General features: G+C 39.5%; 2 protein-coding genes across 6 annotated transcripts in view; one reads left to right on the top strand and one right to left on the bottom strand.

The window, feature by feature from the left end:
* Nucleotides 1-4,152: 4,152 nt before the first annotated feature.
* Nucleotides 4,153-20,084, top strand: part of inavaa (innate immunity activator a) — a 19,867-nt gene continuing 3,935 nt past the window's right edge. For 2 of the 5 annotated variants that reach the window (XM_061903511.1, XM_061903507.1), the window contains exons 1-7: nt 4,153-4,296; nt 13,365-13,451; nt 17,414-17,547; nt 17,621-17,743; nt 17,820-18,054; nt 18,134-18,187; nt 18,507-18,693. In XM_061903511.1, coding sequence (XP_061759495.1) covers nt 13,388-13,451; nt 17,414-17,547; nt 17,621-17,743; nt 17,820-18,054; nt 18,134-18,187; nt 18,507-18,693 — 797 coding nt within the window. In that variant the 5' untranslated portion in view covers nt 4,153-4,296; nt 13,365-13,387. Of the gene's footprint in view, nt 4,297-13,068; nt 13,299-13,364; nt 13,452-17,413; nt 17,548-17,620; nt 17,744-17,819; nt 18,055-18,133; nt 18,188-18,506; nt 18,694-20,084 lie in introns of those variants that run through there. The other 3 variants (XM_061903508.1, XM_061903510.1, XM_061903509.1) reach the window with 3 other exon arrangements.
* The window catches only part of si:ch211-163l21.11 (inositol 1,4,5-triphosphate receptor associated 2), a 21,839-nt gene continuing 20,688 nt past the window's right edge, over nt 18,934-20,084 (bottom strand). Inside the window, exon 14 of the mRNA XM_061903514.1 lies at nt 18,934-19,524. The gene's annotated coding sequence lies outside the window, so the exon portion shown is untranslated. The remainder of the gene's footprint in view (nt 19,525-20,084) is intronic.

Raw genomic sequence — 20,084 nt, 5'->3', positions numbered from 1 at the left:
GCAGTGGAAATAAAGCTCACAGTTTGCAGAGACTCGCATCATGTTTTATTGGACACTATTCAAAGCGCCTGGGTATTGATTTGCATGCAGCTCTTCTCCCCTGAGGACTCGCGCCTCTTTCACATGGATATGACTCTTTGTTTAATTAGCTGATCTTTTCATTCCTTCACGGAATGAGAGTGAGAAAGAAGGCCATCTGGAGGAGGCTTTTCAGGATATACAGAATGGGAAAGATACCCAAGAGTCCAGTTAAGGCACTGGATCCATTTTGGGAAAATCAAGCAAAATGTATGAGGGTTTGATTTTACACAACCTGAGTGTCTTTGGTAAAACACAAACATGCCAGCATTGACCAAATTGTGTGCGTACTGAGAGACTTGAATCAAAACAGGGAGTGCAAAATGTGTACCTGTAGAGCAGCAAAGTGTGTGATGTATTTTGAGGTTAACACCAGTTAGTTATGGCTCAGAAATGTAAAACCAAAAAACTTAAAAGAGACTTGCTAAGCAGAAGCAAGTTTTATTTACCTTGGGGTACCAGTGATGTTTCGATCGATACTGAAATATCAGATCATTATGCTTATTTCGATTCTCAAATTAAAATGTCAATATTTTTGATACTTAGTTCAGGGGTGTCCAAACTATTTCCTCCAAGTGCAGCATACTGAAATGTCCAAAGGATGCGTGGACCATATTGATATTTTTCATTACATACCGATTTTTGGGGCGGGGGTTTCCCAACATTTTTACTGTTGTTTTTTCCTCTGTAACAATAGAATAAAAACATTAATAATACAATTTTGTAACTGCATGACTAAATAACAAAATTTCTGCCCGTACATTATACAGTATATGTACAGGCAGTTGTACTGTATATTCATGTTCAGTTGCATATTTAACACGGTTTATTATTGATGTGAGAATTGTTTTAATTAATTAATTCATACATTAGTATTTTTGTATCTTTTCAATTAAGTAACTAACTAAACTTTGATCATGGTTTCAGTACATTTTGAGATATGTTATCATTTTAAATACACAACTTTTTAAATTTTAGCAGATACAATTAGTACATTTGCACGAAGTATCGATATCGGATCAGTATCGTCAAGACCAGCTTGAATTTTACTCGGTATTGGAACGGGAAGAAAATCAGTGGTATCGCACATCACTAAGTGATACCTGTTTTTGTGTATTTGGTATCTGCATAAGTCCCAATTTTTTTTAATCAAACCAAGGAGTCATTGAGGACATATTTATAAAACAATTTTACCTTCCTTCATATTTCCGCCAGACGAGTTGTTTGAAATTTGCCCCATTTTATGATGTTTTTCCCCATTGTTGACAACAGCGGATATCTCTATATTAAGTTGAAAGTCCATTAATTCCAGCAATTCAACTACATATGTGAAACTAATATGTGTTATGAACTCATTACATACAGCATATGATTATGCTTTGAAGTTTTTGAAAACCAAACATTTTTTGAAGTTTTTAATTTGAGGTTTTCATACGTTGTAAGCGCCCTGCAATGAGATGGCGACTTGTCCAGGGTGTACACCGCCTTCCCCCCGATTGTAGCTGAGATAGGCACCAGCGCCCCCCGCGACCCCAAAGGAAATAAGCGGTAGAAAATGGATGGATGGATGGATAAGTTGTAAGCCGTAATCATCAAAAGAAGTCTTGAAATATCTTGAGTTGCATGTTATGAGCCTATACGTCATAGATGAGTTTCTTCTTGTAAATTTAATTGCTGGTATAAGCAAAACCTTTGCACGTCTGCACGATATACACATTTTCTTAGTTTCAGATGAATGGTAATTTTTTTATCCAGAGAGCTTTGCGTGAGTCCACCATTGTAGTACGACCTTGTAATCAATACATTTCTTCTTTTTCTCTATCCGCTTGATGTGGGGCAGACTGGCTCATACATTCACATGCATTGTCCGCTGTTGCCAATTTCTAATACATAGTAGTGTATAGTTATAACTTCTATCTGTACGTAGACTCCATATGAACTGCTAAAACTACAACATGGCTGGCAGGAAGAAGACACAGTCAAAGTGGAGGCAAGTAAATAAAACCGCACACAAAATGGCGCATCCTGAAGACACAATCAGAAAGCGGCTCGAAGATTGTCTGTTAAATAAAATTTATTCAAAATATTGACCAAAGTGTGACGACCGGGTGGGATCGTGATGCGGGGTTGTTTGTTCTCCCAGGAATGCAGACGGGCTTCGGACACAGCGTGCGGGTAGGAAATTATTTATTTAAGAAACAATTCATACGGGAACAAACAAAAACGTGCTCATAGCACGGAAGGCAAAAACCGAAGGGGGCTAGCGTCAGAGGTAGCCAGCAAAAGAGCCTAGCGTGGAAGCTAGCAGGAATCAAAAATATCGTAGTCTGTTGCATAAAGCAAATTAGGAAGCCAGACTGAGCAAGGCCAGGGCATAGACTAAATAGCCCTCTGATTAGTGCCCGGACAACAGGTGAGCGTCCCAAACACTAACCAGAGGCAGGTGACTGCAATCTGCCGTCATGGCAACTAAAACAAACAAAATCAAGAGGTGCTGAAAACACAGGTGAATAGACAACATAAACAGACTATCATCCGGGCAGGGAATCATAACACAAAGAACCACCACTACATGTTATTTAGATATTATGACCCCTTTTAAAATGATTATAGAAACTAGAAAATGTGATTTATTATGGTTTACCAAAACAATTTAATTTTTTCTAACACTTGAAAAAGTATATTAAAGAATGTATTTTCCAATAATTAATTAAATTTGTTCATAGTTTTTTTCAGTACCAAACACTTGTTAACGCAGGAGTCAGTGATTTTTTGCCTGGACCACAAAGCCCACTACAGGAGCTTAACTGGTTCTCTGACAGAGCGCTTAACTCAAAACACTTGCATCTCAAATCAACGTCCCCCATTGAAATTAATTCAAATCAATTTAATTAGCAAATTTCAACAAGCCTTTTAATAAGAAAAACTAACTTTTAGAAAACAATATAATGACTATAAACAATACAATAGGATGTACTAGTAGCAAATACAGTAGTTTTATGAAGTGTTGTAATAATAATAACCTAATAACAACCTGCTCAGGGGCCTTGTGGTTAGTGTCCCCCCAGAGATCTAGTGTGTGTGACAATCATTGGCACTTTGACTTTTAACTTTAATGTGCAGCATTTACCTTTATGCGACCTCCTTCCAGCTGCTTCTCTGTCAAACACATTATCAGCAGCTTCTCCATATTTTCATGGATAAATGCCCGCCGTTCAGACACTATTTTACCGCCCCTTGACTGGCATTAGATGTATTCTGCTTCAGTGCTGTGCAGACGAACAGTGATACGCTCAAACGGCTTTGTCAAGTCGGCGACACACTCGGTCATGTTTTTAATGATTTTTTTCCTTTAATTTAATGAATATCTTCCACTTCTTCTCAGCACTGTCCTTTAGACACACTTTCTTCCTTTCCATGGTTGGAAAAACCGCCCTGAGATCGGTAGGTCGTAAGTTCAAACCCCGGCCGAGTCATACCAAGGATTATAAAAATGGGACCCATGCTGCTTGGCACTCAGCATCAAGGGTTGGAATTGGAGGCTAAATCACCAAAATAATACCCAGGCGCAGCCACTGCTGCTGCTCACTGCTCTACTGAGGGTGATGGGTCAAATGCAGAGTATTATCTCACCACACCTAGTGTGTGTGTGACTATCATTGGTACTTTAACTTTTATCTTAGAACTCTCTTATGCTGACCACATGAATAAAAGACAATGATACATCCTATTCTTTTCACTATTTGTGTACAAACTAGTTGTTTTCATCCTCTGTTGCTGCATGTCTTCTCCAAGCTAGCTAGCAAAGCACGGCTTTAACAACAATTAGCGCGTTGCTGAGTCACGTTCTATGGATGAAGAGTGTCTGTTGTTAGCAGCGGACGAGCAAACCATTTGAACACAGCCAGGGGGAGATTACTTCTACTAAATCCATTACCGCCACCATTTAAAGCGATATACTACGGGTAATAATGTGTTTTGGTTTTAGAATAAATTCTTAAAAACAGTTCAATCCAAACCTTATGGGAGGTTCAGGTAAAAAAAATAATTTGATAAGAATAGGGATAATGTATCCCCTTGAGGGAGTGAGTTGGAGTCGACTAGAACAGATGTCCTAAACCGCTCCAACTCTCACATTTGACAAGAGAAAGTCACACTCACATAGGCTGCTGATGTGCCAGCCATGAGCTTGTAAAAGAAGAAGATCACACACAAACTGTGAGTAAATTAAGTTTACATTTACTTGTTGAAACTTGATAAATGTGTTGGCTGAACACCAGCATCCTTGTAAGTAGTGTTGTGTGAGTATAGAAACTTCATGCATGTACAATATTTGAGTTCACTCATTTTTAGAGACGGTTTTCTAACACAAAACTGCTTGTTTTTTTAACACTAAGGAAAGTATATTTCATGTGGTTTGAATGGGATGAAAAAATCATGCTTACAGGTAAATACTTGAAATGCTTGATTATTGATAATTAGAGACACTAATGAATATTTATTTTTGTTCATTAGTTTACGTATCTAAATCTAAGTTGCCGCGTTGCAATCACTTTGTTCTTATAAAAATACAAGAAAGAAATGTAAAGAAAAACATGTTGAAATATAATAAATAATAAGACATTTTGTTAAAAGTTGGGAGGGGGGTTGAAACCCTTAAGTTTATATTTGTACTTTGTTTTGCTTAATCTACTTAAGAACGATTATATAATCAGAATTTATACATATATACATTTTAGAATACCGTATTTCCTTGAATTGCCGCCGGGGCGCTAATTAATTTAAAACCTCTTCTTACTCCTGCGCTTACCAAAGACATGCGGTAAAAGTAAGCATGCGCTAATTATCTTAAAACCTCTTCTCACTCCGGCACTTACCAAAGGCATGCAGTGAAAATTTTTGAGTGTGATGTAAGCTTGGACCTTAAATCCTACTGAATAGCTCCTAATCTTCTTCTCTTTATGCAATTTCAAATTATCGGTATTGAAATCAGCCTCCTCCATTTTGAAAATGATGACAGGGGAAGTGTCACTTGTGACGTCATGAGTTTGGCCCGGCGGTAATACTTAGCATGCTTTAATTATTTTGCGAAGCGAGTTTGATCTGACAGTAATTCAAGGCAGGCGCATACTATATGCCCTGCGGCAATTCAAGGAAGTACGGTATATGTATATATACATACACACACACACACACATTTACATATATATATATATATATATAAATATATATATATATATATATATATATATATATATATATATATATGGTTTCCCATTTTATTTTTCAAAATGTTGTCCATTTTATTTTTATAAAATCCCCTGACGAAAACAGGCCTATACATATATACATATATATATATATATATATATTTATATATATATATGTATATGTATATGAATATATGTGTATATATATGTATATGAATATATGTGTATATATATGTATATGTATATGAATATATGTGTATATATATGTATATGAATATATATATATATATGTATACATATATGTGTATATATATGTATACATATATGTATATATGTATATATATGTATACATATATATATATGTATATATACATACTGTACATATATTTATACATACATATATGTGTTTATATATGTATATATACATATATACATACATATGTGTGTGTGTGTGTGTGTGTGGTTTCACAAAAAAAGATTGTCTAACACAAATGCATTGCATTGTTTGCTATATTAAAAAACAATTACATCCAAACAGCAGAGAATATTATGTATGGTGTGCCCATTAGTCAATAAAGAATATAAAAAGTATTTTTTGTGTGTCAATATGAGACATGTATTATACAGTGGGATAACAACAGGACGTGAGATGTTTGCAGTGCAATAAACTTCCCACTTCACATGTTGACACACTTGGGGTGATATAGTGGCGCTAAAGACAACACGTGTGTGTGCGTGTGCGTGTGTATGTGTGTCTGCACTATGGTGGTGAGGGACACGCCAATTCAATCTGATCCACATGCGTTCAGCACTTTTTTAGGGTAACAAAGAAAGTGCAACTACATCCTGCAGGGATGACTCCCCGATCATTCCAAGGGCTGAGAAATGATGACTCCAAGTGATGAGGTGTCATCATCCGCAGGCTGTCCTCTATCTGAGAACAATGGAGCATCTCTTCTTCTCCTTGTGGTTTGTGTTTACGCTGGGCCGGACAGAGCTGCTATGTCTGTTCAGCATATGGCTTGCTGCTCTCGGCTTATTGTTGTTACCTCTTGCATTGTCTCTGCTGCAAAACGAGCTCCCTTGCATGACTAGGCCGAATGTCAAAAAGAAAGAAGCGGCATAAGCGTCGTTGCGTTTGGTTTTGTTTCATGTGTGTGGCTTCCATCCACTGCCAGGACGTGGAAACAAAAAACTTCCCCAAATTGATACTTTTTTTTTCTTCCCATAGTGCAGCTCTGCTTAATTCTGGAATAACGCATGCTGAAAAGTCATTTGGTTTCTTCCACCGCATCAGCATTCCGTGGGCAATTTTAATTATAGCTTTCAGCCAAGATTCCAGGCCTCCCTCGCTCTTTCCTTGGTGAGGTGAGGCCGGTCCCCCTTGGTAATTCCAGGGCCGACCGCAGTGGTATAACAAGCCCGGCTGTGGCGGCATTCCAAGGGGATCGCAGCTCCCAAGGCTCATGGGATAGGGGAATCTGGGAGACAGAGACTCCCCGAGCATAATCTCTCGCCATAAACACTGACTTCCGTGCATGTTACAGTGTCACGGTCGGTTGGGCAGCAAGGATGGGTGGGACGCTCATCATAATTTCTCAGCACGGGGAAAAAAGTAGGGCATCAATCATAAAGGTAGGTTAATACAGCCAAGAAAAACTATCCTCTAATTTCTCTTATTTGTCTCATGTGCTTTTTATTACTAACAACAATCAATCTATGGCAGTGATTCTCAAACTCTGGTAGGGGTACGCGGGCTCCATTGAGTAAGCCAAAAATTGACTCAATTAAACTTTGTAATGTAATTTTTTCTGTTCAGTGTCCAGTTTTACTAGATTCAAACACTGTTCAAACTGTGTGTAATGTTACAGTGGCCAATACAATAAATACACTTCCATCCATCCATCCATTTTCTACCGCTTATTCCCTTTCGGAGTCGCGGGGGGCGCTGGCGCCTGTCTCAGCTACAATCGGGCGGAAGGCGGGGTACACCCTGGACAAGTCGCCACCTCATCGCAGGGCCAACACAGATAGACAGACAACATTCACACTCACATTCACACACTAGGGCCAATTTAGTGTCGCCAATCAACCTATCCCCAGGTGCATGTCTTTGGAAGTGGGAGGAAGCCGGAGTACCCAGAGGGAACCCACGCATTCACGGGGAGAACATGCAAACTCCACACAGAAAGATCCCGAGCCTGGATTTGAACCCAGGACTGCAGGACCTTCGTATTGTGAGGCAGACGCACTAACCCCTCTGCCACCGTGAAGCTGTTAAATAAAAACCCTGCCTTGTTTTTAACGAATACCTAGGGCTACTATTGTACGGCAGTTTAATGTTAGTCATGATGGTGGCCAAGTATTTTCTGAGGTGGTACTTGGTGAACAAAGTTTGAGGACCACTAATCTATGGCATTCTCAAACCGTGCAGAGGCTTCATCTAGTGGTACGCCAAAGAATCAGTTACCGGTAATGGAATATTGTAACGACGAGACTCGAGCCGTTTTCAAAGGTCTATCATCCTTCAATGAAAGTCGTTACAATTCGACTACCGTCATTTTTATCACTCAACGCGCGTGCTAACCAAATGTTGTCCACATTCTCCGCTTACGTCCACCCCTTCCCAGTGTTCCAGCTAGTCAACACAGTCAACACACAAGAATTGGAGCTATGCAGAGCATGCTTTAATTTTTTGTAATTTTTTTTTTTTTTGTGCATTTAGTATGGATTTTTTGTCTTGTTTTTAATGACTACTTAGGCCTACTACGTAACTGTATTTGAATGTTGGTCTTTATGGTGGTATGTGGAGAGCCAAGTGCATTTTGAGGAGGTACTTGGTGAAAAAAGTTTGAGAACCACTTAGCTATGGGATTCATTATGAAACCATACCCTTTTTTTATCAAATCAATGAATCCAACTTTATTTTTCCAGTGCAAAACTTCCTCAGAGTGACCAGAAGAAAAATAAAGAAAAGGACTTCAGTTAAAAGGAAAATTAATCCATTTTTGTTGTTTTTGTATTCTACCATATAGCTTCAATGCATATTTAAGGGAAATAGTATAAATAAATAAAAATTTCTGCTTGCCATAACCTTCCTTCTTTTCAGAAACTATGTTTGTGTATTTAAAGTTCCGGGCCCTGGTCTGGTTTTGATTTTTTTTTTTTATCAGTAACACTAATTAACCAATAAATTGAAGCAACGGTTTATAAATCAAAGCTTTTTTCTGGTCGAATTGTTCATTGCACCCCTAGTTTTTTACGGCCATCGCTAACATTCACAAAGTTTGGTTTTGTTCACTTAAATTCAATATGATTTTGTTGCGGATTCATAGCAGAAGGCTTATAACGTGCAGTTGTCCCTCACCACATCGCGCTCCAAAATTGCAGCTTCCCAACATTGTATTCTACAATTTTTTTGGTCAGCTTTTTAAGCATAAAAGTGGCTAAATAAACTAAAACTATCAATACTACAGTAGTATTGGCCACTAGGGTAGACAAAACCAAATAGAGTGCGCTGTTCAGTATCGTGGCCACTGATTGGCTGAGCCTTAGGCAGCATTAACTATATTGGATTAAAGCAGTGTAAAGGTAAGGGCTCTCATTATGTTAAAAACATTTACCGGTAGTAAACAGGACTATTCGAGGTAACGCCTCTGTCATTTTCTCTCAGAAAATCCCCAAATAGTCTGATGGCATTCACTACCTTGTTAGCTAGAACAGTGGTCCCCAACCTTTTTGTATCCGCGGACCGGTCAACGCTTAATAATTTGTCCCGGGGCCCGGGTGCGGGGTGATGGGTGTCCTTTTTTTTTTTTTTTCTTTGTCATGACGTTTTTGTCATGAAAAAGGGAGGTTTTTGTGGTTGGTTCACTAATTGTAAGTGTATATTGTGTTTTTTATGTTGATTTAATAAAAAAAAAATTTAAAAAAAGTTTTTGTTTTTTTTAATAAAAATTAATTAAAAATTCTTCTGCGGCCCGGTACCGGGCCACGGCCCGGTGGTTGGAGACCACTGAGCTAGAAGACTTATTGTGCTTAACTGGAAGGCTGCAGAGCAGGTATATTATTTATTTCCTTATATTGGAGAAAATTAGGCTGATATTGAATGGTTGTTCTGTAAAATGTCAAGACGTTTGCGTTGCTTTCTTAAAATATGTGAAGAAGACTGATTTCCAGTGTGGCCCCGATTGTGACGTGGTTGAATTGTGGATGATTGATGAGCCTTTTGTTTGCTTTTGTGTTTTGCTGCACCATGTTGGGGACATTTGGAGATGCAGTTGTCTGTGGCTTTATATCCATATTTGCCTGTACTTATTTGCTGATATTTATTTATTTATTGGGTTGGGGAATTGATGTGTATTCATAGGCGCCGACCTACATTTCTGCCAGTGGGCACTTGGTGTGTGTATTAACAAAAAAGAAAACGTTCAGCGAAGTTAATATCCCATATGACTTGTGGCATTATTATTTTGTAAAACGGATTGAACTCGCCTCAAAACTAACAACAAAAAGATTGATTTATCAAAAATTATTTTAAAGATTGATAGTTGCCATCATTTCCACATGGGTGCTTGGGCCCTGAAGCACCCACGGGATCGGCGCCTATGTCTGTATTGTATTGTATTTCTGTTAACTTTATGTCAGACATTTTAAACAATTGTTTTAAAAACAGGTAGTAAACCATTTTTATGCTCTAGCTAGGCAAATATTTGATTTGTAATTGATAAATCCTACTTTACAGGACTTCATTTATCGCGGTAATGTCCGGAACACATCAGCAGCAACAGTCGAGGGACGACTGTAACATATTTTCATGAACTAATTTAATGTAAAAGAAAGGATGAGGGGGAACTTTACTTTTTTTATTTTTACCGTATTTTTCGGACTATAAGTCGCTCCGGAATATACGTCGCACCGGCCGAAAAAGCATAATAAAGAAGGAAAAAAACATATATACGTCACACTATAATGTAAGTCGCATTTTTGGGGGAAATTTATTTGATAAAATCCAACACCAAGAATAGACATTTGAAAGGCAATTTAAAATAAATAAAGAATCCTGAACAACAGGCTGAATAAGTGTACGTTATATGACGCATAAATAACCAACGGAAAAGGTGCCTGGTAAGTTAACGTAACATATTATGGTAAGAGTCATTCAAATAACTATAAACAAAAAATATGTCACTCCTAATTAGGGATGTCCCGATCCAGGTTTTTGCACTTCCGATCCGATACCGATACTGGCCTATCCGAGCATGTATTAAAGTTTAAAGTTATTTAGCCTACTTAGTTGTCAGATTCATGCTGGAAATGATTTTAGTACTCTTGATAACAACTAGCCAGCTGAATTCGGTGAGTTTGAATAATACACAATAGTTGGTATTCAAGTATAAACACAAAATATCAAAAATTATACATGACAAACAGAAATGGCATCATTAAACAGTAAAAAAGTGAACAATATAAAGTGCAAATAATGCTGTAATCATTATTTAAAAAAGCAAAACCCACAAACAACCTGAGTGGGATAAAATGTCTATAACTTAGCATCAATACTTACTCTTGAACAAATGTAAACTTAAAAAAAAAATATATATATATAGATATATATATATATCTACACACTCCCTTCAATTGTTTGCCCCAGTCAGGGGGGGCAAATGGGGAGATTCTTTCCAACAAAGACGAGCACTTCAAGATGCTCAGGTGTCAGCCTGCTCCTGTGTTCATCAAGGATGAGTGCTAAAAAGCCTCTCACTCGCAAGAGTCATTAAAATGTCTTACAACTTTACCACCACGCTTGACTTGATTGTGGCATGTTTTGCACTCCACCTCTTCATCTTTTTCGTTTTGTAGGGTAAAGTAATCCCACACAGCTGACATTTTTACTGTAACTTTTAATTCACACGGCCGTCTGAACGGTTAGAACACAGACTTGTGGATGTTTTGATGGTGTGCTGAAAAATGCGGAACGGAGTATAGGGAGCAGCAGAAGAGTGGAATGTATTATTTAAATCGGTGCGTTGTAAAACACGGACCGGAGTTTTTTTAAAAACTGGATCTGGATCTGCATTTTCCTATGCCATTTTTTGGCAAATATCGGCAGCCGATCCGATCCAAATATCGGACAACCCTACTCCTAATCAATAAATCCGATGAAATCTTCTTCCTCGATGTCGCTTCTAAACAACTCTGCCAACTCCAAAGGTATGCGCCGCTTCCTCTTGTCGTTTTCTGCTGCATACTTCACTACGTCCAACTTGTAATCTGCAGTACATGATTTCCTTTTCGGTTCAATTTTTGTTCAGCCCTTCTCAGTTTTTTTAAGTTACCGCCAACAATGAAATAGTCCATTTTAATGGCTACGGCAGTAGCATATAGCATATAACAGTTAGCATTCCATGACCCACAATGCACTTCTGCCATGACCTTCCCTCGCCGCATTCTTACTGGTTGATGTGTATGTGACGATTGCTGACATTTTCTTCGTCTCTTCCGCGAATGAGATAAGTATTATTATTTGATATTTTACGGTAATGTGTTAATAATTTCACACATAAATCGCTCCGGAGTATATGTCGCACCCCCTGCCAAACTATGAAAAAAACGGCGACTTATAGTCCGAAAAATATGGTACTTCCTTTTTTTGTTTGCAGTTAAATATGCTCTGGCATCACACTGTTTGCATATGCACAAAGAGGTTTTCGTAGTCACGATTAGGGATTACTTGGCGGAATCAGCTTTTTGCGACTTGCGTGGAAAGGACAGAGAGGCGGCAGAAGCGGCAATGAAAAGAGTTCCAAATATTTAGGGTTTCTATCAAGGAAAGAAAGAAGGATTCTTTCCAACTAGCAGCAAACATTTTGGCGACGCTGTAGTTGCTGCATCAACCCAACACCCAACATGTTTTGCAAGTGGGTAAGTCCCACATTAGTTTTCTGGATTTCCGATAGTTACGTCTGCCCGCTGCCTCAAACAAGCTGAGTTGTCAGCAGATACGACGCCCTCAGCAGGATATGGAAGCCTCTCGGTGGATGCCTGGCCTTTTGTTGCAGTGTTTTTTTACTGACTCGGGCTGCCTTTGCCTCATTGTGGCACCGGCTGCTACTGTGTCCACATGAGTTGCTGTGCTGAATGGGTCAGGTTGTATAGGATTCACATTAATATCCTATTTTATCCTTCCTGATCCCCAGGGGGGGAAAAGGCCTGATACTCATCTGCACGCCCACTGGAGAGGAAGCCTATTCCTGTTTTCATGTCCCAAATGTTTACTTCCTGTTTTGTTATCACAAGAGACATCCTCTAATTATGTTGGTTCTTTTAATGCCATGCCTTGTGATCTGCAGGCTTTGCAAGCATGTGAAAAGCAGAATGAATGGATTGACCTAAAAAAGAGCGGGGAATAAAAGCTGCCTTTATGTTGTCAGAGGGCCCTCAATTTGTTGTTTTGTTTATCGGTTGTTTGTAGTAAAGCCACAAAAGAAAGGACGAGCGGGCACCTAAACACAAATTGTGCTTGCCTGCAAGTAAGTGCAAGGTGTCGCAGGAGTCAGCAGGGACCTTGTGATGTGATGCTGTGTGGACAAGCCCCGCATTGAGACATTCTTCCACTTCAAAGCCCCAGAGGGTTGTGTGGACACCGGTTGAAAAGGAGGCTGAGGGAGGGGCGCACTGGGAGAACAGGTGCAGTCTATGAGGGGTAGGGGGGGAGGGCGGGGTCATTCTTGCCGCCATCTGCTTTCTTTTTCGGGGTCTTTAAACACCCCTGTGACACCGCGCATGGCGACACGCTCCCTTGTCCCGGGCCGGGCTCCGTCGCCATGGCATCGCCATTCGGAGTAACCCCCGCACATGTGCCGAGTCACCCGTGGGGGTCTGCCTCTTTTGTGATGGGAGAAAGAAGAAGGAGGCGGCTTGGGGCGGGGGGTAATAAGTGTGTGAAAAGACACTCTCCACTCACTTTTGTTAAGGAGAGCAGCAGGGCGGCATGAACGAAGCCACATGGTGTGGGAGAAAAACAACACAGCAGCAGCAGCAGCACTTATTAATCTTCCAATTATCTCATTCCAGCAGATATTTCCATACAAGACAAGATGACAGCCATCGAGAGCAAAGAAGAGATCAGTGACACTGACAGCGGGATTATCCTGCACTCTGGTAAGAACACTCCTGCTAATCACAACAATACGCACACTTGTTTCTCATCAGAAGGGTTTCTCGACTCCTTTTTCCATGCAAGGCTCTCCAGGATTTTGCTATTTCTTTTTGTGATTGCCATGGCCTACAATGCCTGAATTTGCGACTGCTTTTTCAGAAAGTTGCGGCAAAAGTTGCAATCTTTTTTGGCTTATTTTTTTCAAAAATATTAAGGGTCTGATTTACTAAGATCCAAAACCAACACGCTTGGGATGGGAATTTATAATTTTTCCAGTTCCGATTCCGCTTAACGATTCGGTTCCGTAACGGTTCTCTCATCGATTCTTATTTAGAGAAAAAAGGGTAGATTAGCATCAGTTTTGTTTAGTTTAGAGGTAACATGACCTTACAAAACTTACAGTGAGGCCTCAAGAGACACATACGTAGTATAGAAGAAAAGTAATACATTTTTTTGGAAATAAAAATAATAAATTGATATTCATTTGTAGAATTTAATTATGTGCAACTTACACAAGAATGTAACATTTAGTAACATGTGATAACTTATTACACTCAACGTGAGATATGTAAATTTTTAATTGGTTCTGATTTTTGATGATCATGGCTTACAGTGTATAAGAACTTTGAATTGAAAATCTCCAAAAATGTAAGGTTTCATGAACGGTAAGCTGTGATGATCAAAATTATAACAAAAAATGCTTGCCATATCTCACTTTGCATGTAATAAGTTAATATCACAGGTTAGTTCGTACATATTTTAATTTTCCTCAGGGAACTCTCCTGAAGGAATCAATAAAGTACTATCTATCTATCTAGTATCACATTTGCAGTTAATTGCTGACTTGAATGGACTTGTACACCATATTCTAATTTTATGAGTTTCACCTGTATGATATAATGACTGAGAGAAAATGTGTTTGCAGGAAAACATGCAACTTTTCCCTGACTACAATTGAACATTTGCCGACTGAAAACGCAAACTTTAAAACTTAGTCGCTGCTGTGTGACATTCGTCAAGCGGAGACGTGAACCGGGGCTGCTTGCCAAGGAGCCAGTCAGAATCCGTCTCTCGTCATGCTTATCTAAATGAGAAGGCATTCATTTCAATTTAACAAAAATTAACGCTAACATGATGGGAGGCGTTAGTTAGTACCTGTTGTGTTCAGATGACGTGTCAGCATTACTACTGCTGGGATGAGATCGGAGCGGTTCAAAACGCGACTTTCATTTATAATTATTGCATGCTGTGTGTTTAAATGTTTCAGCATATTGCTTGTATGTCCTCTTCTTGATGAACTGGCAGCCTTACAGTTATTACAAGTAAATGTAGTCAACTGAAGAGCGTTTGTTGCGCCCGAAATTCGCCATTTTGTGATTTGAAATCACTACGCATGATGTCATACCCACACGGAACAATCGGTAAGAGAAACGTTTGAATAACTGGCAAGCGATTCCAAGGAATTTGTACACTGGGAACCGGTTCTGAACATCCATCCCATCCATCCATTTCCTACCACTTATTCCCTTGTGGGGTTGCGGGGGGCGCTGGCGCCTATCTCAGCTACAATCGAGCGGAAGGTTAGGTACACCCTAGACAAGTCGCCACCTCATCGCAGGGCCAACACAGATAGACAGACAACATTCACACTCACATTCACACACTAGGGCCAATTTAGTGTAGCCAATCAACCTATCCCCAGGTGCATGTCTTTGGAAGTGGGAGGAAGCCGGAGTACCCGGAGGGAACCCACGCATTCACGGGGAGAACATGCAAACTCCACACAGAAAGATCCCGAGCCTGGGATTGAACCCAAGACTGCAGGACCTTCGTATTGTGAGGCAGACGCACTAACCCTTCTTTCACCGTGAAGCCGGTTCTGAACAACAACCGTTTTTCAATTCATCCCTCCCACGCGCTAAACAGTGTGTGCAATCCATAAAATAGCGTGGACTATTAGTGAGCGTGTTGCGAAGGAATCGACTATAATGGCATGTTCTCTTGATAACTGGAACAGCCTGCCTTATTTTAAATGAAGTTTTTGTGTTTACTACACAGCTTTCACCATCACCATCATTCACTGCGCATTCATATTATCATGCTTGTACCTGCAGAAGACATGTTTCACTTTTTATGGGCATTTTAGAAGCACTCCAGTGCATCCACAATGAAACCCACTTTTTTTGTGTGTGCTGCAGATGCGCTCATTGGAGACAGGCTGCACTTTACTGTGCTCAAAACACAAAAACATGTGTACTTCAACAAGTTTTTTTTTAATATAGAGATATATGAATAGTATATATTCCAAATGAAAAAGTGAACGCTATTAAAAAAAAAAAAAATCCAGCAGACACCAAAATGCAGCAATTGATTTTGTTTTAATCAGCCCCCTAACTCAGTGGTTCTCAACCTTCTTTCAGTGATGTACCCCCTGTGAACATTTTTTTAATTTCAAGTACCCCCTAATCAGAGCAAAGCATTTTTGGTTTAAAAAAGAGATAAGGAAGTAAAATACAGCACTATGTCATTAGTTTCTGATCTGTTAAATTGTATAACAGTGCAAAATATTGCTCATTTGTAGTGGTCCACAAAAAATGTAGCTGTCAACACTTGAGTATTGCATTGTTGTATTTGTTTTTCACAGTTTATGAACTTACAGTCATATTTTGTTGAAGTATTATTCAATAAATATATTTATAAAGGATTTTTAAATTGTTGCTATTTTTAGAATATGATTTTTTTTTTTTAATCTCAAGTACCCCCAGGGGTACGCGCACCTCCATTTGAGAACCACTGCCCTAACTTACCCAGCATGCAGCTGTAACACTATAAAAGGACGTTGCTGAATAGACAATATGCACAATATTTTCTATTTATGAAAGACTATGCAGATATATTGACACACATACACTGCAAAAAGTCAGTGTTCAAAAACAAGAAAAAAAGACAAAAATTAAGGGTATTTTACTTGAACTAAGCAAAATGATCTGCCAATAGAACAAGAAAATTTGGCTTGTCAGGACTGTCAAAAACAAGTAAAATTAGCTAACCTCAATGAACCCAAAAATACTTTAGAATAAGTATATTCTCACTAATAACATGTGTACTTTTCTTGGTAGAAAAAAGATTAGACATTTTTGCTCAATATGTCGATATATTTGCTCAAAATATTCTTAAATTAAGAAAATGCTAATGCCATTATCTTGACATAATGATATGCGCTCGGCATCATGATTTTTTTTCATGCTTGAAGTAAGAAATTATTACTTTATATAAGTAGTTTCATAATTGTGAGTGTTGATGACACAGCTTTGCAACAGTGGATATTCTAGTTTCAAGCATGTTTTACTCAATATAGGTCATATCATCTCAGCAACAAGCTGTAATCTCTTACTGAGATCATTTAGGACCAAAACTCTTAAAACAAGTAAAACACTCTGCTTAGTGAGAAGAATTACCTTATCAGACATAAAATAAGCTAATATCACCCTTATTTGAGATATTTAATCATACTTAGATTTCAGTTTTTGCAGTGTAGGACAGAGGAATCTCTGTTCCCCGTCTGAAGCGCAAGGACCAATCTCTCTCAGTGCGCAAAAAAATCCTACAAAAACCTTAACATTATTTCGGACCAGCATATTTTACACAAAATAGATCAGCTACCCACTTTTGGTTCTTAACCTACACCAGCTGAGATTCGACTGCTCTGGACCACAAACTCGTCGACAGTGAATCAACAGTGCATCTGCTGGTTGCAGCCAAGTTGTGCACTCAGTTGCTTCAACACAATAAACAATTTCTTAACATTGGATTAATCAATTAAAATATCATCCATATCAGTTAAGACTAAGTATGGAATCTATTCATCTTAACCTTGTTTTACACTTAAATGTCTGATTTTGCCTTTCGAGGTCCCACTGTACATTTACTGTCCTAGATAGTAAGATGTTCATCCATCCAACAGGTTCAGACAGCCCCACATCGCCTGTCAAGGACCTGACCACGCACACCAGAGCCCTCAAACTGAAGCACCAGTCTCTGGAGGAGCGTCTGGAGCTCTGCCTGCTGGAGCTGAGAAAGCTGTGCATCAGAGAAGCTGTGAGTAACCCGTCAATGGTTACAAGCATGTATGTTCCATTTTGAAATGTGCTAAGCAGTGTTTCTTCCACAGGAGCTGACTGGTCAACTGCCCTCAGACTATCCTCTCATGCCTGATGAGAAGCCACCTCAGGTCCGGAGGAGGATCGGAGCTTCGTTCAAGCTGGACGAAGGTCTGATCTATTTGGAGAACGAGGTACAGAACACAATTTAGGCAGGCAAATACGAAAAAAATGTATCACCCGCTAAGACTTACGGCGTCTCCGTTGAAGGATTCCGAACTACAAGAGCTGGAAACCGAGCTTGCTCTTCAGCGGCAGATTTACGAGGCGGCCCGCAGGCTCTCCCTGGAGGGCAACCTCAGCAAGCCCCAGAAAAAAAGTCGGGTGCAGCAGTGCAAGAGGGAGGAAAAAAAAGTGAAGGATCTGCAGGAGGCTGTGTTCCAGCACAGGATCAAGAGTGAGTGCAGCTCTCCATGCGTCAGCAACTCAACATGTAAAAGGAATGGTAAGTAACACTGCTGCCCCCCTCAGACCAAACGTATGTACTGCACAGGGTCATTTATTTGCGTTTTTGTATGCAACAGATTTGAATATGTCCGATGACAGCTCCCTCTCTGACGTGGTGGCCCTGGATGATGGTGAGAGGAGACTTTTTTTTTGTCTTACATGCACATTATTGTGTTCAAATGCCCTTACAGATTGATTGATTGCTTGAAACTTTTATTAGTATATTGCACAGTTCAGTACATATTCTGTACAATTGACCACTAAATGGTAACACCCGAATAAGTTTTTCAACTTGTTTAAGTCAGGGTCCACGTAATTTAATTGATGGTGGATACAATAATAATGGGACATGAGGCAGTATGCACAAAAAGTTTAACGGTAAATAGACCGTTTTGTAAAACTAAATAAAGAGGCCATTACACAGACTTATTTGATTTTGTGCTTTTGTAGACATGGACTCCCTCGGGCCCATCTCCACTCCAGTGTCCATTACAGACCCACCTTCTAAGAACCTGGAGTCATCCATTTTGGAATATGAACGCTCTCCCATTCAGAACTCTCCTTGGAAGGAGTCCAGTCTGGACCAGCCTTACCAGAAAAATCTTAAACCTCTGTCTGTTGGCGGCAGCGGCTCCAGGTGACATAATATATGTGTTTTTCAATATTTATTTGAATTTCTATATAGTAATATAGGGCTTCACGGTGGCAGATGGGTTAGTGCGTCTGCCTCACAATACGAAGGTCCTGCAGTCCTGGGTTCAAATCCAGGCTCGGGATCTTTCTGTGTGGAGTTTGCATGTTCTCCCCGTGAATGCGTGGGTTCCCTCCGGGTACTCCGGCTTCCTCCCACTTCCAAAGACATGCACCTGGGAATAGGTTGATTGGCAACACTAAATTGGCCCTAGTGTGTGAATGTGAGTGTGAATGTTGTCTGTCTATCTGTGTTGGCCCTGCGATGAGGTGGCGACTTGTCCAGGGTGTACCCCGCCTTCCGCCCGATTGTAGCTGAGATAGGCGCCAGCGCCCCCCGCGACCCCAAAAGGGAATAAGCGGTAGAAAATGGATGGATATAGTAATATATATTATTTGACCGTCTCATATTTATTTGTGAAAAAAGACGGAAACACTTATTCCATGATTTGCTACTGTAGTGTAGTGCAGTATAGAAAATGGATGAATGAATAATGCCATATAATATTAATTATACTTCTCCCTATTTACATGTTTAAATGTCTGCTGTTTCAATATTATTTTAACATTTCTAGGCTGACATTAGAATCACTCTGCTTCTGTATGGTGCAGACTCGCCGTGATACACTAAAACGGCTTCATTAAGTCGACTAAACACTTCGTCAAGTTTTGATGATTTCTTTCTTTAATTCAATGAATATCATCTCCTTTGACCGTTGCCATTGCATCCAGTTTTTAATCCTTTGGTACGTGAAGATCTTTACTGTGGGTGGCAGGCCTGTGGGAAAGATAAAAACCGATCAAAGCTACAATTTCACGACAAATATAGCGACCCCGTAAGGGACAAGCGGTATTCTGTTCTGTTAAACCACAAATAGTAATCTCAGTGATCTGGTGGTGTTCCTGTTATGTTTTTGAAAAATGTAACTTTGAGCAAGTCGCTAACAGCCCCTTTAAGTATCAATATGTATTTTTAGAACTGTTTTTATTATTAATTATTTATTATCAGAGATGGGCACCAAATGTAGTAATTTTATAGGCACCGACAAAATTCTGTCTGTACTATCGATTCACGTAAAATCAAACAGTGCCATAGTTCGCCATTTGTGTTGCTCTCGACGCCACGTTCGGTTGCAGACTCAAACACTTGGCGAGGAAACAATCATTCAGGGCAGAGTCAGCCAAACTGCCTCTAGGTAACGTTACCATTGTGTATGCCGATAAAGCAAGCATGCCTGATAGAAAACACTGGAATGTTTCCAAAATGCGCAAGCTCGATGCTAATTTACATTGGATTTACCATATAGATAGAATAGAATAGAAAGTACTTTATTGATC

Source organism: Nerophis ophidion, linkage group LG06, assembly GCF_033978795.1.
Source record: "Nerophis ophidion isolate RoL-2023_Sa linkage group LG06, RoL_Noph_v1.0, whole genome shotgun sequence".
In the NCBI taxonomy this organism is placed as follows: domain Eukaryota; kingdom Metazoa; phylum Chordata; class Actinopteri; order Syngnathiformes; family Syngnathidae; genus Nerophis; species Nerophis ophidion.
The sequence above is the reverse complement of the archived record's forward strand: the minus strand, read 5'-3'. Positions and strand labels throughout refer to the sequence as shown.